This window comes from Nelusetta ayraudi, unplaced genomic scaffold (assembly GCF_046127955.1).
Source record: "Nelusetta ayraudi isolate G7.1 ecotype Tasmania unplaced genomic scaffold, CSIRO-AGI_Nayr_v1 ptg000026l, whole genome shotgun sequence".
In the NCBI taxonomy this organism is placed as follows: Eukaryota; Metazoa; Chordata; class Actinopteri; order Tetraodontiformes; family Monacanthidae; genus Nelusetta; species Nelusetta ayraudi.
This window is the reverse complement of record NW_027466076.1, coordinates 8,826,801-8,847,299: the sequence shown is the minus strand read 5'-3', so window position 1 is coordinate 8,847,299 and position 20,499 is coordinate 8,826,801. Positions and strand designations below refer to the sequence as shown.

Genomic DNA, 20,499 nt, shown 5'->3' with positions numbered 1-20,499 from the left:
AACTTTTTTGTTTCCACTTTTCAAGACGTGGCTTGATTTTCTTACATGTATTACATTATCATTTTTACTTATAATAAAACCCCAAAACGACTCAATACACTCAATGTAATTTGTCAGCAACACCAGTTAATTAAAGAAACTTGCATTATTTTAATATTATATTGAATTCAATACATTTAATGCATATTTGAGAAAAACCTGTTAATCAAAGTGATACATTTAGTTGGTATTTATTAACCGGAAACACAAACCTTTTGTGACGCTGTCTGAAGAATGACTGTGAAGATAAGTTAATTTAAATCCTTCCTAATAATGGTCACTAATTAATCATAAATGTCCCGATTTTTTTTTTTAAATGTCTGCTTTTCAAAAAAAAAAATAAAAAAAAATACCCAAATACATAAACCAATAAAATAAACAACGCTTGACATTCTTTTTTGGTGCGCACTGTTTCCAGTCGGATCTATTTTGGTAAGACACACGGAGCTCGCCGGCACAGAACAGCTGCATCCGGATGTACTTGATTGCAGACGTTTTTGTGGTTAAAACACCTGACCTACATAGAGTGGATTGGAGGTTGGTAGATTCACTGCTTAGACATTTATTCATTTTATGTATATATTTAAATTATGTTAAATCTGTATAAAATATCCTCATAAATTACCCAGAAAGGAGCGACTGATAGAAGTTTGACAGGAGAGACTTAAGGTAACATCGGAATTACCGGGGGAAACTCGCTCAGTGCATTGCTGGGCTTGTTCCAGAGGACATGAACTCCGTATGATAGCGTGCCAACCCGGGGACCATGGTACCATTGAAGCGAAGAAAAGTTGCTTGCCCACCAGCTGGGAACACTGGAACCACGGGGGGAGGTGACGCAGGCTCCATCAAGTTCCCAGAGGCCGTGTTGTTCCTTCTTGAGAGGAAAATGGGAGCAAGTCGGAGAACTTTCCTCTCTCAGCTGGGCAGGAAAAAGGGTTTCCAAGTTGAAGACGCGTTCAAGTAAGATCCCCTTAAAACCAACATCATGATAACAATGGATGACTTGCTTACTTTCAAACCTCTCTCTTGATTCTGCGTAGTTTGTGTGACCCAACAACAAACCCATCTTCACGATTATTGTCAATTGATGTTGCCCCTCTTTGCAGTGAAAGTGTCACGCATGTCGTGTCTGAAAACAACAGCAGTGAGGAGGTCAGACGTTGGCTGGGCTCCCAGAATGACCAGAGAGCTGTTCACCTGTTGGACATCAGCTGGTTCACAGAGAGCATGCGTGCGGGACAACCGGCTGATATCCTGGACAGACATAAACTGCAGGTGCGGTTTATCCGTCACTGAAATACGGCGAGAAAATCTGCAGGGAAGACTTGTAATCAAAGTAGAACCAGCTTTACTATGAAGAGCTCTGAAAGGTCCATTTAAAAAAAAAAAAAAAACAACTACCAGCTGATAAATATAATTTCTGTTTGGTTTTCTGTCTGTGTCTCCCAGGATGAGAGCGCTCATGACAACGAGGTGCCGTTGTTTTCTGTACCCAGCTACGCCTGTCAGAGACGGACCTCTCTGGCCAACCACAACACAGCCCTCACCGTACGTTCCTCTCGCGCGCAACCTGTTGAGTGCGAGGAAACTGAGAAACTGAAACTCGCTTGCGATTGCTTCCCCGTCCAGGACGCCTTGTCGCTCTTGGCTGAAAACGCCGAGCTGAGCAAGGAGGAAGGGCGAGGCGTCGCCTTCCGACGCGCCGTCGCCGTGCTGAAGGTTCTCCCCGAACCGGTGACCAGCATGGCGCAGCTCAGGGGGCTCCCCTGCCTGGGCGGGCATACGCTCCGAGTCATCAAAGTAAGTTGGGAGAGTGACTTTTGTCGAGCTTCCCGAAACGACCTCGTCCTCATCGTGACCTGCGCTCTCCGTTTCAACAGGATGTTTTAGAAAATGGGACGTCGAGCGAGGCCGAGGCAACGAAGAACTCGCAGCGCTTCAGGGCCCTGAAGGTCAGCAGACTCTATTTTATAATAGATTGGAGAAAAACACCCATGTGTAAAAGATTTGAGCAGACAAAAAATATAATGATAAGATTTACGATGGACGTTTTTTTTTGGACGATCTGTTAGCATCAATAAGAAAATTCATCATCATCATCATCATCATCATCATCGTCATCGTCATTTTTATTTAACCAGGCGGGTCAATTAAGAACGGATTCTTATTTACAATGATGGTCTGACAAGTGACAAGGGCCATTTGAGGCAAAGTGGGGTGGGATAGGGAATAAAGCACAGTTAAAAAACAACAACAACAACAACAAGCAAAGTCATAAAATTTTCAGAAGTTTAAATTTGCTTGCTCTGTGTATAAGATCCTGCATGCTCTTGCTCTGCCACCTTTGGGCGAGTTCATCAAGTTGAGATCCAGCACCAGGTGGTAGAACAACCAGAGCCTCCACTGGAGGTGACTGTGCAGTTTCACATAGATTTACAACCTTTAGTAAGCAAGTGTTACCGATCAGAGGTTCTGAGGCCTGGAAGGAGATTCCAGCTCCAATAAGAGACTGTAACACATTTCACAATCTAAAATCAAGCTAAAAAAAAGGGGGGGGGGGGCTGAAAGAAAACAAAGATCTGTCTGAGATAAGTCTAAGATCTAAGTTTTTATATATGCGCTGAGTGTTACTTTGTTAGTGTCAGTTGTCTAATTATTGTAGCGTTTTATTGATTTTTTTGTATTTTGTCATTTGTTTTTTTTTGTCATTGTATTTTGTTATTTCTTCTGACCTGCTAGGGACTGCAGATGGAAAATAGTCTCTGGCTAATTCTGGCATGTTTACATGTACTTGTCCATTAATATGCACTGTCCCTTTTTAAATAAATAAATAAAAAACAGGCAGTGATTCTGACTCTTGAAATGAGGACAACGGTGCACATGTTCAATCATTCTGATGTTTGCATCAGGTTTTAACAGGGATTTTCGGAGTCGGTGCCAAAACAGCCGAGCGGTGGATCAGACTGGGGATCGACGATCTTCAACAGCTGCAGCAATCAGGACAAACGCTCAACCGAGCGCAACAAGGAGGTGGTACTCGATCCTAGCGGGGTTCACCTACAGCAACCAAGTCCAACTCCTCTCTCTGAACTGAGGTCGGTCGTCTTTCAGGGCTGGAGCACTACCTGGACCTCAACCAGCCGGTCACCAGGTCAGAGGCCGACGCCATCGGCGAGGTCGTCGGAAGAGCCGTCGTGTCCGTTTCACCCGGCGCCCGGATCACTCTGATCGGGGGATTCAGGAGGTGAGAACCAAAACATACATGGAGACCGACTGTACATGTCAAAGTGAACATTTTCTGCTCCTCACACAGCAGGATTTGCATCACGAATGAATATTAAAGTTGTTTTAATATGGCCAGTCTCAGATCTGAACAGCCTTGATTGTTTTAAGCGTGAAATCACTCTGAAACAAACACAAACTAAGCTAAAAGGCATGTCGAACCTCTTTCTGTGAGCTCAAGCCGGGATGAACCCTTTCCACAGGGGAAAGCCGACTGGCCACGATGTGGACTTCCTGATTACGCACCCAGAGGAGGGAAACGAAGTTGGACTCATGCCCAAAGTGGTTTCCTGGCTGCAGTCGAAGGTGAACTCCTGCCTCTTTCGATTTGAATCAGATTTGCCTGCAGTCTGAACGCAGCCTGAGTTGTTCCATCACAATTATCTGGATTTTTACCAGCCCCACTCGACAAACCGTCTCTCCAGGGATTCCTGTTGTACCAAAAAACCACGAGGAACTCCTACCTGGAGTCTGACGACGGCCCCGCTCAGCCCTCCTCCAACATGGACCGCTTCGAGAGGTGCTTCTCCATCTTCAAACTGGACACGGGAGAGGGAACGAGGGCGACAGAGGCATCAGGGGAGAGCGGCGGAGAAGCTGCCGGTGCACCCGAAGCAGACCCAGCACCGGGTTCACAGGTTCTGAGCGACGACGAACAGAATCCAGGAGCCAAACCATGGAGGGCTGTGAGAGTGGACCTGGTGGTCTCACCCATCAGCCAGTTTGCGTTCGCGCTGCTGGGATGGACGGGATCCAAGGTGACTTTTTGGAATTTTATTGAGAACAAGACATGGGACTTGTTTGACGGATTAATCAGCAGATAGTTATGAATGCGGGCATTTGACGACGGCGAACACCTGGCAGAAGTATCCAAACATCCAAAAAACACCATTTTTAAGTCAGCCTTAAAAATTCTACATTTTTCGTGTGTTTTTCTGCACAGCTGTTTGAGAGAGAGCTGCGTCGCTGGGCGGGGCACGAGAAGGCCATGTCTCTCAGCAGTCACGCCCTGTACGACGGCAACCAGGTGAACACGCCACTTTTCTTCACAACAAATTTAAACAGTGTCTTCAAAAAAAAGTGTTCAAAAATTCCTGTTTTGGTTTGGTTTGTTTTTTCTTGAAAATCCAGAGATAATTTCCTTTCTTTGTATTCCTGGCGTCGCAGAGGAGGTACGTGAGAGCGACCTCAGAGGAGGAGATATTCTCTCACCTCGGCCTGGAGTTCATCCCTCCGTCGGAGAGAAACGCCTGAGCGGACGGCGAAGCCCCAGCTGATGCGGCGCGGTTCAGAACGCCGGTTTAGACGCAACCAATGATAACACGTCAGTGACTTTGCCACTCTCGCAAGCAATTTGAGTTTGGCGCTATTTTAAACTCGTAATTGGAAGACAAATGATAAAAGCCTGTACTAAAACCTCGCTCACTGGAAGAAGCTTTTAACTGGATGAGTTACACTACCAGTCAACAGTTTGGACACAGCCTATGAATTTGTCTTTTATTTCATTGTCATGACTATTGACATTGCAGTTTCTAACTGAAGGCATCTAAATTACGTATGAACACACATGGAATTATGTAGGAAACAATAAAAGTGTAAAATAACTCAAACATGTTTTATTTTATTTTGAAATTCTTCAAGATAGCCACCTTAAAAAAACATATTGAGAGTCATTTAACATGTTTTTCTTTGCTGCATAATTACATATATCCTGCTCATATGTTAGATGTCTTCAGTATCTATCTGCAGTGTAAAAAAATTGCATGAGAAGGTCTGTCCAAACTTTTAACTGGTCGTGTATATTTTATTTTTGAGTCACCAGTTGCTTCAGCATGTCTTAAGTTAAATTTAATTCAATTTAATTGATTTTTTTTATTTATTTATTGTTTTATACTTCATGGGCTCCTCATACAAACAGAACATTAAACCATTCATCAGGTAGGGAAAGGTCAACTTTGTGTAAATATTAAATCTACCTCTTCACTGTCGCTGTCTCCGAAAGTGTGTGTAGCTTTCTAATGCAATAAAATGTACACAAATACAGTTTTTTGGAATGTCCGATGAAACACATTTATCATGTGACTGGTTCCTCAAAAATTATAACCATAAGATAACATTTTAATTGGCGCAATCTCACTGACGTTCTGCTTAGAGAGCGTGTTGGAAACCTATTTGATAAAAAAAGAAAAGAAAAAAAGAAGCTTGTCAGCAGGTGGTTCAGTTCTCTGTTGGCTCCATCCTGTCACTGGAAACGGGGGGGGGGGAGGGAAGAAGACAGTCACATCAGATCTCAGAATAATGAAGCCACGATGGACCCTGACTGGATGCGGCAGTGTCATTTTGTTCACTTCTTTTGCGTTGAAGATTTTAAGTGACGCGTAATAAGAGCGTTTCCGCATACACACGTGCACCGCCAACCTGCATTCTGCACCGTATATATATATATGTATATGAGTTTTTTCTTTAGTTTTTTTGCATTACAACTTACAAGAGTTACAACTTTACAACTTTTTTTTTCTGTTGAATAACTTTACAACACACGATCATGAGATAGAGCGTATGTGCCCTTTATGGGTTGGCGTCATAAAAGAAGTACGTCACAAATCGCTCATCGTCTTTTTTTCCCCTTCTTGTCGCTGTTTATTACAGTTCATTACAGTACAATTATCATGCTGCTTTTCCAAAAACATTAACAGAATACATTTTCCAAACACCTGCCACAAGTTTGTTTTTTAATCAGCCTGGTTGATGAGGGAATGAATAACACATTTTATGAGCCTTAATGAGTTAAAACCAAGATTTAATGATGCTGCAAGAAAAAGAAAACTTTCTATTTTTTAGTTGAACGTCTTCTGAGAATGTTGCCCCTGCAGGCTGAACTCTAGCACCATCTGCTGGTAATGAACCATGACCTCTCACGAAAATCTCAATGGGCCACAAAAAAAAAAAAAAAAAAAAAAAATCAAGAGCAGAATTAAATTAAAATATAGTCCAAGTCATAATTCTAGAGAGTCTCTGTGTGGAGTCACATGTTCCTGGGATCTATTGACTATTAACACCATGCAGCCACAACAGGAGAACAACACACACTTGGCATCAGTATCATGACAATAGTTGTGTACACCCCAAAACTTGTTTTTCCTGCTGTCTAATTGAGCGTCATATGGCGTGGCCCTCAGTGAATGAACCTGAAATAGTATATACTGTATGTATAAAAGTTTAGAAGTTTTTGTTCTGAGGACCAAAATACATTTTTCAAAATGAAGAATTCTAATATGAATTCAGTAGATTTGTCGACAGCAACAATAAAACATATGAATAGTGTAGTAAAAGTTATTTACAAGAGACCGGCAGAATTCCCACTTTCCCAAAATCAGCCCAGTCTTACTTTTACCTTAACCCACCCACCCACACACACACACACACACACACACACACATGCGAATTGCAAGAAAATCAAAACGATCACCCTGATGCGCTCGAGCCTTTCAAGTTTCATTCGACCGATTTACAGCGGAGGTCTTTGTGGGCCTGTAGATACATTTCCCGTGTGTGTGTGTTTGTGTGTGAACTCACAGGAGCTCCCCTCACCTCTTCCTAACAGCCTCATTAACCTCTAAATACCAATTTAACATCAAAGGCAGCGTCGGCCCTCACACCTCTGCCTCCTCTCATGTTCGCTCTCTTTGACGTTTGCACACACTTCTTCTTGTGCCGCCGTCAACTGCGCACAGAAAGAAAACACAGAGAGAAATCACTTAACAAGAAATACTGATTGATTGTTGTACAGTTACCTTGTGTACACGGGGTAAAAGAATATAATAAAACGACAGCACAGAAACGGGGAGCGGGGGGAGATGAGTTTTACCGCATGTTTTCAACATCACCATCGACGCATGAATGTTTTTTACACCGTATGTGTGAAGCAAAAGCCTCAGCGGGTGAATGAGGAGACATCTTCCTGCACCGTGGGTGACTTCAAGTCTGGCCCACTGTGACAAAAGAGAGGGAAATGTTAATTTATACAGCCGCAGACTGAACCGTGTGCGCCGGTTTTTCCTGTTAGTCGGGGAGGGGGGGGGGGGGAATAAATCAAACGCCTCGGAAAATTGCAGGTTGGACCTCGAGGTCGAAATGGAAACCCAAAGTGAAAATCAGTTTAAATCCGTGACTTTTCTATTTCGTGGCTTGTAGCATGTTAGCTAGTTTGCAACTGCTGCGACACCAGCGCTGCAGTATGCAATACGCAGTATTTGGAGTTCCACGGTTAACATCTACGCCTGGGTGGTGCCTGTGAAAACACTTTTACACTATAAATATTGAGCATTTAATGATGTCCTGAAACGTCAGCACGCTTTCCTAGCAGTCACTCAAGAGACTCGGTGGCTGGAAGTAAATTTGCCTGTTTTGCATGTGGAAGTTGAAACAGTGGCTTCCTGGATCGAACGGCAGACAGGAAGACACCATTGTGAAGGACTGGTGGCTACTACGGGCCATAAATTCCTGCCTTATCACTGCATTATCAAATGACTTCGAGGGGTTGTGGTCGTTCTTGCTCTCATACTTTGAAATCTTGGAGCCAGAGCTGTGATGTGGATGGAGCACTCGGCCGACGCCGAGGTGTTTGGCCGCTGTCGCCAGCTGCACTTCATGCCAAAGAGGGAAAATAGAACGTTCCTGTCTGACAAGAGGGTCACATGTAGCAGTGAAATCCCATCTCTTCACCTGCACAAATGGCCTTATTCCTTCTTTTTTTTTGGTCAGGGAAACAGAGAACAGACTGTCCTGAACGTTAGTGAATTAAAAAAAAAACAGCGAGAAAAGAACATCTTCTTCTGGACGACATGAAACTGGAATTAGTTAGCATTTGAAACAGCGGAGATGGACCAAGGTGCTGCACGGGTAGGTTTAGAAGCAGCACAGTGTGCACAGGATACATTTTAAATGCATTTAAATACAAATGAAAGCAGAGATAACAGGAAATAACCGAAGATAGTTGAAAACCGAGATAAGAAAAGGATTTGCCAGGTGTTGCTTCAATCATTACTAAAAGCCAGGGAGAAAAACAGTGTCTTTAAATGAGATTTAAAAACCTCAATTGAGTCTAGTTGAGATAGAGTTGTGCACTATGCTAATGGAGCCCATTCACCGTATCTGAGTTTGTTTGGAATGGAGATTTTGCTCCGCTGTTTCTCTTTTTAGGCATCTATTTTCATCAAATTCAGTGTGTGGGGAAAAAAAAAATCTGCTTTTGTGTGAGGGAATCAAATATGTGACCTCTTGAAGGCCATAGAGCAAATAGCGATACAGTGTGTGTGTGTGTGTGTGTGTGTGCGTGCATCCGTGACGAGGGGAGTCGCAGCGCCTGCTCGTCCGCCGGGACCGGTCCCGCTGGCCCCCCCATCAAAGCAGCAGGAGCCTTTGATGGGGGCTGATAGGGATCAATGGGACAAGGGGAAGAAGCCCTAACGGAGTGTGTTACAGACAGGGCGGGCGAGTTGCTGGAGACCGCTGCCAGTGGAGATCAATGATTATTAGGCGTCATCAGCGCCTTCATCTGCAACAGACAAATCCATTCAGCATCAGAAACTGAATGCGTTGGTGCCGACTGTGGCCCTGTTAGGAGTGGCCTTATCTCTTGCTGTGCCCAAATGGTTCCATTTTAAAGGCTTCCATTACAGATGGAAACTTTTTTTTTAATGCGACGCAGCAGTGACTTTAAGGAAAAATGAAACCTCATCAAAATATCACGTTTTATCATTAACCCTTTGACTAATGTCACTTAATTTGGCTGATCAATTTGGCTGATAAATTGTGGATTTTGCGCTCAAGAGGCTTTTTTTTATTGCTGACCAAAATTAATCTGCAAGCGGAGAAAATGCATTTTTTTATTCACGCCGTAGAATAAAAACATATATTTTTTTAGCATTTTGTTTAATGAGTTTAAAGGTTTGCCTGTTTGTTTGAGTTCACCTGAGTCATAAGCAGCAGACAGCAGACGCTCGGTCAGGCACTGAGAGCCAGACCTTCATCAACTCTGTGTTTTGTATTCAAAAGACGAGGTCTGTTTTGGCGTTGGATTGTATCTGCAGATATCGGCAGATAAAGACAAACAGCGAGACTGGGGGAGACGCAGGAGGATCCGAGCGCCACCAGGCCGGGACTTGCGTCTCCTGGTGGCCCTCCTGTCACTGCTGGAGGTTGGAGGTGGTGGTGGTGGTGGGGGGGCGGTGCTGAGGCGTGTTTGTGTCCATAACAGAGCAGCAAACAGGCCCATTAGAGATGAAAGGCCTCGAATGGAGCCAATCAAAGAGCAGCCCGGCAGGAGGCCCCTCACCCCACAGACAGGGAGCAGCCTGGGACCGGGGCCGAGGAGGATCAGATCAATGATCCCTCATCACACACACACACACACACACACACACACACACACACACACACACACACACACATTTTCTTCTGTGTGAAAGTCGAGAGACTCCTCAAGATTTTGTGGTGATGAGTTATGACAGTTTTAAAGAAATGTTGAAGTTCTGCGGCGGCATCTAAAATCACGAAGATGATCAGAGATCTTGAGTTTACATTATGAAGTTTGAAAATACCTTTCTTTGTATTTATTGTCATGATTGTTTATCTGTAAGTGAAAGCCTACCAGATTTTTCTCCTTCCATTAATTTTAAAATAATCAGAGTATCTCCTTGAAGGGATAATAGCAGTACATTTGCATTGCTAGGAACAGGGGAAATATCAGTTTTATCAGGATTTTTTTATAAAAGATTTCCTGTATTTGTATCTCAATGTAACTGTTTTTATAATCGTTTTTATTTTTGAAAAAGTGCTATACAAATAAAATGTATTGCTATTAAAAACCTAGTAAAAAAAAATCATTTGTTGACACATATTTCCAAATGTGACTTGAACAAATGTGTTCATAACAGCGCGACACGGCAATGAGACTTTACTGTAAGATGTACAACAATCGCTCGACGTGTCACTGTGCTTGTTTACATAATAGTGCTGCGTGAGCTCCAGGAACCTCTGACTGACTGACTGACTGACTGACTTGGTGTAGAGCCACAGACACACAGACTCTGTCTGAGCGGAGGTGAGGCTGTTTCGGGGCAGTTCACAGTTCAAAGGGCTCCTGCTCATCTGCTGCGTCTGCGTCACCTCTGTCGCTGCCCTTCCGTCTGCGTGGCGGCCGGTCTGCGACCAGAGGGTCCCTAAACTCCCGTCCGTCCCGTCCCCGATCTGTTTGATGTTCTGCAGACAGACAGACAGACAGACAGACAGACAGCTACGAGATCTGGATACAGTCAGCTTGATATTTTCCAAACACATCAAAGTTTTTTTTTATTCATGGGAAATGTTTGTGACTTTGCAAACATGATACTATATATATTCTCTCTCTCTCTGTGTGTGTGTCCCTTCTTTCTGTATTTCCTCTAGTTGTCCCTTTTTCAATTTTGCCATCCCCTCCCTTCTTCCATCCCCTTCATCAAGTTTGCTTTTTCCTCTTTCCTGTCCATCGTTCTCTTCTCTCCCTCCCAGAAAAAAAAAATCTCATTATCCAACAAGGCCTCTCCTTGATTGACTCCTAATCCTTTATGCCTTTTGTTTTTCCTCACCAGCCATTTGCACATAAAACGTCCCCTCGTTCTGCTGATGAAACGGCTCACGGTCGGGATCATCTTCGTCTCATCGTTATCAGCCACTTCACCTGTGACCCAAAATCCCCATTTAGCATTGAAAGGCGGCCGACGACCGCGCCGGGCGTCACACCGCAGATAAGCCGTGTGCGAAACTGCTCTTGGACAAAAGAAGAAGAAGACAAGCAATTCATTATTATATGAAAGTGGATAAAATTACTGTTTGAATAAAACGCTGTCCCTTTGTTTTAGAACGGATGATTTTGCAGCATAATTAAATCTGAAGAAAAGCCTGCCAGCAGATTTGGATGTCATCACCATTATTGCTACTGTTGTTTCATCAGTTAAAAAAATTGATTTAATTTAAAAAAAAAAAAAAAAAAACATAAACAAGACCCTTCTCTGTTGTAGCAACACAATGTTCAGCCAATACTTTAAATGTCAATGCTTATAAACTGCAACTTTTAGTCATTTCGCCCTTATTGTGCAATTTCCCTCACAGCAAAGTATATGAAAACTTGTGAAATTAGGTTTTGTAAGAAGTTTTGCCGGGTATCTTCCAAGGCGTGAGGTTGTTTCTGTGTTACTTTCTGTCTCTCAGCCTCGTGAATACCTGATATTGTGGCTCCACGACCTGATGGCTATCAGCCCCATGTATCTATTTCCCTATCTATTCAATGAAAAGAGGGCCATCACTGTTAAAACCCCGGTTGTTGTCATTTTTGAGACAGTTTGCCTTTAATCTGGGGATCATCCCGGATTAGCTATTGACACGCAGTAAACCACTCACCACTCATTGTGTTGCTAATTCACCTTAAAGGGCCCCCCTTCACAACGCAGGCAAACTAATGGAGGATCACATGGTGCAGTTGTTGTTTTTTATTTTATTTTCGCAGCTCGTCTCTCTGATCCTCTGAGCAGGAGCCGCCGAGGCCGTAAATGTCACCAGCTCACTTTAGAAAATCTACTTTCAAGGTTTATCACAAAGTATTGCAAGCGGTCCGGAGCAAAAACAGGAAAACATGCTAAGAAATGTGTCATTTAAAACGTCAACAAGGTGATACAATTCTGGATTGTTTGCTTTCACAGATTGACACCAGAAGTTAAACAGCAAAAGGTCTTTCTGCTTTCTGCTTAATATTGCACTACTGTTGCCACATTGTTCTCTTGTACATTTTGCTGCACACACACACATTTGCCGCTTGGCCATGAGGCATATTTTGTTGATAATATATATATAAATATATATATTGTGAATAATTTATTCTATGGTTCCCTTTTTAATAAATTTCAAAGATTTTAAAAGTTACATAAAGTGCTGAAAGTGTAAAAATGTCCCAATTTGGCATCAATAAAGTTCATCTATGCACTCATTTATCTAGTAAAGATATTATTGAGTTGATGTATCTATATGTTTTGGTGCAAATGAGTAAGTACACATATCTGTCACGTATTTCCTTTTTACATCTCTGTCTGAATTTTAATACTTTCCTGATCATATTTATTCAAACAGATTTTTTTCATCATTCAATCAAGAACCATGTTAACAAACACAGCCTTCCTATCATGCTTTTCAATTCCTCTCATTTAAATGCTGGTTTTTGAGTGTTGATGCGGACGCAGAAGGAGATGCAGCCGCTCCGGGACGAGGTGTGTTGATTATCTCTTTTTTTTTTCTTCTCCTCCTGTTGGGGGGAAGGAAGGAGGAGGGGTGGGGGTGTGGCAGCGGTGGCTCCCAGACTCACTGGAGCCTCGTTGTAACAGCCTCATTGAGGCCGAATGAGACGTCTTAATTACTCCAGTTGTGAAAACTAAAGGAGGGGAGGCTGGAAGGGGCGGGAGGACGTCCGCTTTGATCTGTGGGCTGAGTGAGTTTGAACTGAGGAGGGACGACTCCTATAAATACCGGCGGGCCGGGACACAGCCAGTCCACACACTCCTCCGCCAGCGCCCAGCAGAGAGCCACCGACCGGCCTTCCGGGTTTCAACCGTGCAGGATTATTCAACCGGGATTTTTTTCTCGCTCTTCCACCATGAAAGGACACTTTTCCATCGAATGGATGGCGCAGAGCAGCCAGCCGGCAGAGGGCGAGAAGGCCCCCGGACCCGCCACCTGTGGGACGCACTCGGAGAGCCTGCCGGGATTTTACTGCAGGCAGCAGAAGTTCGAGGAGGCCAGAGGCCTGGATGTGTTCAGCCAGCAGCAAACCTCTCAGAGCAGTCAAGGTGAGCGCAGTCCAAGCAACTGGAAAGCTTCAGAGAGTCTTGATACGAGAAAATGAAACTATTCGGTAGATTGCCGGAGACACTAAAAGTTGTTTTAACTGGCGAACAACAAAGTCAAAGCATGAATGATGACAAAAGAAGATTTAAATGTTTAAAAAATGTTCTTTCAGACCATCTCCATCTAACAACAGTTTCCCCATTGCGTTCCGCCCCCACAGCGACCACTGAACCCGGCCTAAGCAGTGCCACAGAGGAGGAGACCTCCGGCTACGAGAGCGAGGGGGTCCGCTCGCCCTCCCCCGCGTCTCCCCCACCCTCCGACCGCTCCCCGGCCTCCTCGCCGGCCTCCCCTCCATCGGGTAGGAGGCCTCGCACGGCCTTCACCGCCGAGCAGATCAGCACCATGGAGAAGGCCTTCAAGAGGAACGCCTACCTGGGCACGCAGGACAAGGCCGAGCTCTGCAAGAAGCTCAGCCTCTCCGACAAGCAGGTAGGGTCTCCTTCCTTCGCCTTCACGCCATTTTCTTCCAAAGAACTTTTCTTTATTTTATTTTTATTCAACCTTTATTTGTATCCTGGCCAAGGGGCAGCAAAACATAAAAATGTCAGCAATTCACAATCAACAGTTCCAGTAATATTATAAAGAACAAGTGATCTTGGTCTGGATGTAAAGGCATTTAAAGGAATGAGCTCAGTCCATTCCCAGTCTTTTTGCAACACGTTCCAAGTAGAAGGAGCAGAGTAGACAAAAGCTAACCAGTGATCGTTGGAGCGCAAACCATGAGAATCAGCATTCCAACATGTGATCAAGTTGCAGATGTGACAATAATCTGAGTATGGCCTTGTAAATAAAACTAACTTTGCTCATCCTTCACTCTCTTCTCCAGATCAGAAACTGGTTCCAGAACAGGCGGATGAAGCTAAAGAGGACGGTGCAGGACGCTCTGGCTCACGCCTGCCAAGCCAGCGTCGCCTCTCAGTTGATGCACTACCCCGAGCTGCAGAGCTACAGGCCGGGACCCTACCCCAGGTACCACACCGCTGCCCCTGTGGCGGCGCCGGAGGTCCCGCCGCCCGTCTCCTACGTCCACCCTCACGGCCTGCAGTACGGCTCCCCTCTGCCCAGCGTCTCCAACCACCACCCGCTGGACTCCTACTACCAGTACAGCAGCCTAGCAGGAGTCGGACTCCCCACTTCCTCCAATCAGGCGACTGGAACCTACCCGACTTACCCGCAGTACTACTGACACTGCCCTCCAGACTCGTGCAACTGCTTTAAGTTATAAAATTGAAAAATGGCGACTGTTCCTGGTGAGAAGCTTGAATCGCGAAGTGCGAATCCAAAAAGGATGGTGTGCAATATTGATTGTGTTTTGTTTGTCTTTTCTTGTAACTGATGTACAGTTTGGGAAATATTTAAATTTGAAACTATGAAATGTTTTATGGGTTTTTTAAATTTTATTGACACATTTGATTAAATAAATATCTTGATCTCTTGATGTTTTTGTTTGTTTGTTTCTGACATATTACGTCAAATACTGCAAAGAATTGCCAGCAAACCATTCCAGAAGTCTAATCTTTGTGACATGTGGCACGCAAAATTAGGATTACAAATTAATGTTAAACAAAATATGATATTGAGTCAATCAAGTTAAGCAGTTATTGAGTAGAAATACAACTCTTTAATCCAAGTGCAGAGAAGCAGGTTTTGCACATCGTACCAGAATCAACCAGATTGTTAATTACCAAAACTGATTTTAAAAAAGACAACCATAAAAATAAAAAAAAATAGATATCGAAAATATTTTCCTTGTCATATATGTTTAACAAAAAAAAAGGCAGAGCATCCAAACTGAAAAACTCGCTCAGGGGGCTGAGCACTTACACAGTTCAACAGTGGGGAAAATAGAGACCTCGGGGAAATTAAACAACACCGCCATCTGTAGAGAGACAAGAGTAATGCAGCAAAAATGTGAGCATGCATTTTCTACAAGTGGGTTTGCGTGTTATATCAGCGTTCACCACTGCTTTTATGTTAAAGAAACACATAAGGCAATCAATTACATTGAACACTAAAACATAACAAAAAATCTATATAAAACTATGCACCTCGAAGATTGTTAATCGTGACCAGCATTTTTGAGATGTACAATAAACAATAATAATCATCATTGAAAGAACTAAAAACACAACTGTTTAGCTTAGCTTATCTTTCACTAGTTACACGTTTAAGACACAAAACATGATTAAGTAAAAGTATGCTGCATGTTTTAAGTATGTTGCATAGCTGTTGCATCATTGTCAGAGTTGGAGTCGATTGGATTATTTCTTGTTTCATGACGATGAATGTCACAAGCTTTCAAACTGATGAAACATTACAGCACCACGCCAAGGTGATTCAGTCATAGTTGCTTAAGTGCATGAATGCTGGCAATGCAATGACGTGCCATGCAACAATGTGGTATTATTAATATTATCAACATCCTCATCCTCATTATTATTGTTATCATTATTATTATTATTATTATTATTATTATTATTATTATTATTATTATTATTATTATTATTGAATGCTGTAGAAATTACTTTTCCTAAAGCACTCTCACTTGCACCCGGCCTCAGAGGCATATTTGCCCAGAACAATTGTGCTCGAATAAAATAAATAATCAAGGTTCGTGTGGTCAAACAACACTCTTAAAAGAAAGACAAATAAAGAATGTTAAGGCTGGAATTTTAAAAATATGTCAACAAACACGGAGATTTCGCAACCTATGAAAGCGGCAAGAAGCAAGCAACGCGACTTCGGCGTGAACCAATGGGAAATTGAAGAGTTTTGTATATGGGCGTGTCTAATAATTTTCCGACCAATAGAAACGCCGTAACTGCGCGAACTCGGGATTTTGGCACGCGGGCGGACCAATCGCCGCGCCTGCTGATGGGTGACCGTGACGAGCGTGAAGGGGGCGAGCGCTTGCCGAGGCGCACGCAGAGCGAGCAGCTACGCAGGAGAGAGCGAGGCGGTAGAAGGCGAATGGTGGAGCTGAAGATGGCGGATGGAGACAGCGGGAGTGAGCGCGGTGGCAGCAGCGGGGGAGGCGGCGGCGGCAGCGGCAGCGGCGGCGGCGGAGGTGGCTTCCAGCACTTCCAGCGGGACCAGGAGACGCAGGAGCTGGCGTCCAAGCGGCTCGACATCCAGAACAAGCGCTTCTACCTGGACGTCAAGCAGAACAGCAAGGGCAGGTTCATTAAAATCGCCGAGGTCGGGGCCGGCGGCTCCAAAAGTCGCTTGACGCTCTCGCTGTCGGTCGCGGCGGAGTTCCGTGACTACCTCGGGGATTTCATCGAGCACTACGCCCAGCTGGGCCCCAGCAGCCCGGAGCAGATAGCCCAGGCCAGCGTCGGAGAGGACGGCGGGCCCAGGCGGGCGCTCAAGAGCGAGTTCCTCGTCCGAGAGAACCGCAAGTACTACCTGGACTTGAAGGAGAACCAGCGGGGGAGGTTCCTCCGTATCCGCCAGACCGTTAACCGTGGACCGGGCTTTGGAGTCGGCGGCCCTGTCGGCGGCATGCTGGCCGGCCAGACCATAGCCCTTCCGGCCCAGGGGCTCATAGAGTTTCGGGACGCCCTGGCTAAGCTGATAGACGACTACGGGGGAGACGACGAGGAGCTGGCCGGGGGCTTGGCCGCCGGGGGCTTCAGCGAGCTCCCCGAGAGCACCTTCATCACGGTGGACTCCAAGAGGTTCTTCTTCGACGTCGGCGCCAACAAATACGGCGTGTTCCTGCGCGTGAGCGAGGTGAAGCCCAGCTACAGGAACTCTATCACCATCCCGTTCAAAGCCTGGGGCAAGTTCGGCGGAGCGTTCTGCAGATACGCCGATGCGATGAAGGAGATCCAAGAGAGGCAGAGGGATAAAATGTACGAGAGGAGAGACGAGTCCGAGGGGGATGACGTGGATGACGACTGAGGAGGAGAAAGAGCCGCACCAGACAGCTGTTTAGGTCCTGACACATGGCAGATGTGCAGTATAGGGTTACTTTGAAAAAAAAAAGAAAAAAAAAGATAAAGTGCATGACAAATCGTGCTGTAATAGCCTACTAAAAAGTATCGTGGCGTTTAAAAAAAAAAAAAGTATGTGTGCAGGAAAATATTGGTGTATTATCCTAAAAGTTTGTAGGGTTGAGGGTTGGAGTGGTTTTGTGAATCTCTGAAAGTGGGGGGAAAAAAAGTGGAAACAATATGTAAAAAAAAGAAAAAGATAAATGAGATCATCTCATTGGCTGAAAAATAGGTCTTTGTTGTATAAAAAAAAAAAAGAGAGGTAAAAAAACACGACTAAAGATGAAGCAGCAAAGTCGTTTTTGTAATGACTAGAGATGAAGCCAGTGACTATTTGCGATATAGGTTATATTTTAAAAATAAAAAAGGATGAGAAGTCAAAACTATTTAAGATGTTCTCCTTAACGCGTCTTAAGGAGAGGGCAAGCATCCATCGTATACCTGTTCCAGTCCAGGTCTCTCCTCGATGGGCGCGTCGCTGGGATCTATTTGCAAGTCAGTGAGGTGAACTTTGGACGAATGTAAGAGGGGAAGAAAAAGTGCTCTGCTTCCCGCCCGGGATGCTTGGCGGTTGAGATACACCAGCAGGTGGGGGTGGGGTGGAGGGGGGATGCCAAACAGCGCAGCAGCAGAAGGTGAGGGATTACCCAAAATGTTAGAAGTTGCGTCGAGGATTAGAGCCCAAACAACGTGGGTCGGGAAGAAAGAGAAAAAGGCTCGACGCCAAGCAGTCAGCAGCGGGCGGCTGGGTTCTATGTCACTCGCAAGGTCCCGCCGTCCCACCAAGAGCTCGTCTTCGGTAACATCGGACGAGTTGGGAGCACCAGAGCATCCGGGGTGCGGGGAAGGCTGACAGCTGCCAAAGCCAACAAATGGTGAAAGGAATGTGTTTGGTCATATAAAGATAGGTGATGGACTTTGAAGAAACGCTTATTTGCTCCCCAAAGACTCAGCGAGGGTCCAACTATGCGGCGGTCAGACACAGCCAAGCTCCTCTGACCTCCCAGCCCTGTCTGTCGGGATCAGCGTCCGGGATGAGGTCTTTCCCATCAGCCTCTCTGGTCGCGGACAAGAGGCGGACGACGGACCGCTTTCAACAACATTGTCCGACACGCGAAGACCCTGGACAGAAACAAACAGTGATGGATGTTTCTTTTCTTTTTTTTTCTTTTCTCAAAAGAGAACTATATTGAAATGAGATTCTACTTATAGGAAAGATATTACTGAACAAACCAGCAAAACATATTTTGAAATACTTATAAAGGAATATGTATTATGTAAAAGAGTTTCAAGACTAAGAATTAAACAAACAAAAAAAAAGATTACTTTCTTAAAAACAAAAGTTGTGACTCAAAAACCTCCAGATGATGTTTTCATTTTGGTTTTCCTAGAGAGAAAGTATAACACTTCTTTAATTAAAAACAGCTTAAAATGCAATAACCTTGTTGTGACTGTATACTTTAAAACGTGTTTTCATAAAGAGAATCTATTCATTCTGCAATATGATTTTTTATTTTATTTTTTTTATCCACACGGGATCATGGAAGATGCAACGTTTACGCTTCATCTCGCTCATTTTGCCGACAAAGCCCCAAAATACATTTAGTTTCCAGTAACTTTTTAGCATTTTCAATTTTTAGTCAAACTTAAAAATAGTTTGTCGCCATTTACACTTTCATAAAGAGGAGGTTTACTGCAGTATTGCACCACTGTGTATCTCGGGGTCACTTGACAGCTGGCATAAGCGAGATGTGAGATTAAGTGGGACATGTGAAAGTGGATTAACACTGTTAGCAATATGTTTACCATAGATGCAACTAAATCTCACGCACTGGGCCTTTAAGGCAAATTCATAGCTACTGGCAAATGCTGGTTCATAATGGTTTTTTTTTTAATTCCCTTCTGATTAGTGCATGCTTGGCAGCTTTTTTTTCTTCTTTCCAAACAGCTCTCACGTTTTTGTTTTTAGTTGCGTGAGCGAGAAGAGAAATCCCCACTGGGAAATCCTGCGATATTAATTCCAAACCAGGATTATTGAGCTGTCACTAGAATGGTCCAAGTGTGAGGCTTTAAAGATACCAAAAACAGGGTCAAAACACCACAAGCGGGCCCTCTGGCACTTCAGCCACTACTGCTATTGGTGGGAACGTCCAACATGGGCTGAAAAAAACTCCCTGAGAAAGGCACTTCACAGCGCTGCTGGAGAAGGCCACCGAAAACACTGTTGAAAGAAATGGAATTATCACGCTTTAATAAGAAGACTCCATAGTAGCTGCCGGGATCAAGAATGGTCATCTTTGTGTCTTTTAACGTCGTCAAAATTCCAGCTCACCCTGAAGCAGGAATGAGACGTCATTCAGTGTTAACGCGTTAAGTTGTTCACAATAGAATCTCTATTTTTTCTCTCCAAATATGCCACCGTGGAATACTCATCGTAAAACCAGCCAGTGAGTTTGAGTTTTACACAGCAAAGGCCTTCATTGACATCGTTAACTATCCAAATATCTCAAAACCAGCACAAACACCCAGAGTTAGTCTTCGCTGATTCTTTGTTGAAGCTTCCACGTGTGTCTGAAAGAGGACAAAAACATTGGATAGAAGGAACATAAAAGAGGAGTGGAAAACCTTCAGTGTCGTGCACACAGTGTCCGAGGGGAGTCGGGGGTTCCACCACCGATCGAAGGCTACTTGGCAAAAGATCTCTGGGTAAAACGGAGGGCAAAGCGAGACACTGAAGTATTGCAGAAATAACTGACGGCGGCCCAGAGATGAAAACAAAGCAGTGACGAATCCCTCTGGGACATCACAAAGGGTGGAAGGGCACAAACGCGTTCTTGTTAAAGAAAGGATTTTTTAATTATTTTTTTTGCACATTGTGTGGGACCTTCGATTGTGGCTTCCGCGGTGTGTTCCGCAGTGGACAGTGGGAGCGCTCTCTAAAAATGTGTGAGGCGCACGTGCTTTTGCAGTTGCCGTGCGCTCACACACACGCAGACACACACTGAAGCGCTGCAGCTGCCTCCGTAATTCACAGCAGTGCACATGAGCCTGCGCATGAATCCCAAGCCAATCAAAAAACGTTCGAAGTAACGCTCGTACCCCCCCTCCACCCCCCCCACCGCCTCCCGTCAGTACCGGCCTCGTCCCCTTATGTGCTTCGGAAGGGTCGGCGATCTCCTTCTCCTTCCTCACTTCAACCCCCTCAGCGAGCGCCGGCAGCTGCCGGGCGCCCCGGGCGCGC

The 20,499-nt window shown here is 44.6% G+C and overlaps 3 protein-coding genes across 4 annotated transcripts; all 3 read left to right on the top strand.

Moving 5' to 3' along the window:
* The first annotated feature begins 477 nt into the window (after nucleotides 1-477).
* On the top strand, nucleotides 478-5,644 carry polm (polymerase (DNA directed), mu). 2 transcript variants are annotated; one of them, XM_076029630.1, is made up of 11 exons: nucleotides 480-1,002; nucleotides 1,149-1,317; nucleotides 1,492-1,590; nucleotides 1,672-1,842; nucleotides 1,923-1,994; nucleotides 2,952-3,072; nucleotides 3,154-3,286; nucleotides 3,528-3,630; nucleotides 3,750-4,082; nucleotides 4,268-4,351; nucleotides 4,492-5,644. In XM_076029630.1, exons 1-11 carry the CDS (start codon nucleotides 806-808, stop codon nucleotides 4,576-4,578), a joined length of 1,569 nt encoding a protein of 522 aa, XP_075885745.1. In that variant the 5' UTR covers nucleotides 480-805; the 3' UTR covers nucleotides 4,579-5,644. The 2 variants fall into 2 exon arrangements, 1 of the variants encoding a protein (XP_075885745.1); XR_012927080.1 differs by lacking the exon at nucleotides 4,492-5,644 and having other exon boundaries at nucleotides 478-1,002; nucleotides 3,724-4,082.
* Nucleotides 5,645-12,954: 7,310 nt separating this feature from the next.
* On the top strand, nucleotides 12,955-14,446 carry ved (ventrally expressed dharma/bozozok antagonist). The gene is made up of 3 exons (XM_076029629.1): nucleotides 12,955-13,199; nucleotides 13,418-13,689; nucleotides 14,087-14,446. Exons 1-3 carry the CDS (start codon nucleotides 13,007-13,009, stop codon nucleotides 14,444-14,446), a joined length of 825 nt encoding a protein of 274 aa, XP_075885744.1. The 5' UTR covers nucleotides 12,955-13,006.
* Nucleotides 14,447-16,159: 1,713 nt separating this feature from the next.
* purbb (purine-rich element binding protein Bb) lies at nucleotides 16,160-17,179 on the top strand. The gene has a single exon (XM_076029619.1). The coding sequence runs from the start codon at nucleotides 16,231-16,233 to the stop codon at nucleotides 17,164-17,166; it is 936 nt and encodes a 311-aa protein (XP_075885734.1). The 5' UTR covers nucleotides 16,160-16,230; the 3' UTR covers nucleotides 17,167-17,179.
* The last annotated feature ends 3,320 nt before the right edge of the window (nucleotides 17,180-20,499 follow it).

Coding starts and splice junctions, on each gene's coding strand:
- polm (XM_076029630.1), top strand. CDS start 806: ATGGTACCATTGAAGCGAAGAAAAGTTGCTTGCCCACCAGCTGGGAAC. Junction 1,995..2,951: donor AGCGCTTCAGGGCCCTGAAG/GTCAGCAGACTC, acceptor TGTTTGCATCAG/GTTTTAACAGGGATTTTCGG. Junction 4,083..4,267: donor TGGGATGGACGGGATCCAAG/GTGACTTTTTGG, acceptor TTTTCTGCACAG/CTGTTTGAGAGAGAGCTGCG.
- ved (XM_076029629.1), top strand. CDS start 13,007: ATGAAAGGACACTTTTCCATCGAATGGATGGCGCAGAGCAGCCAGCCG. Junction 13,200..13,417: donor AACCTCTCAGAGCAGTCAAG/GTGAGCGCAGTC, acceptor CCGCCCCCACAG/CGACCACTGAACCCGGCCTA. Junction 13,690..14,086: donor TCAGCCTCTCCGACAAGCAG/GTAGGGTCTCCT, acceptor TCTCTTCTCCAG/ATCAGAAACTGGTTCCAGAA.
- purbb (XM_076029619.1), top strand. CDS start 16,231: ATGGTGGAGCTGAAGATGGCGGATGGAGACAGCGGGAGTGAGCGCGGT.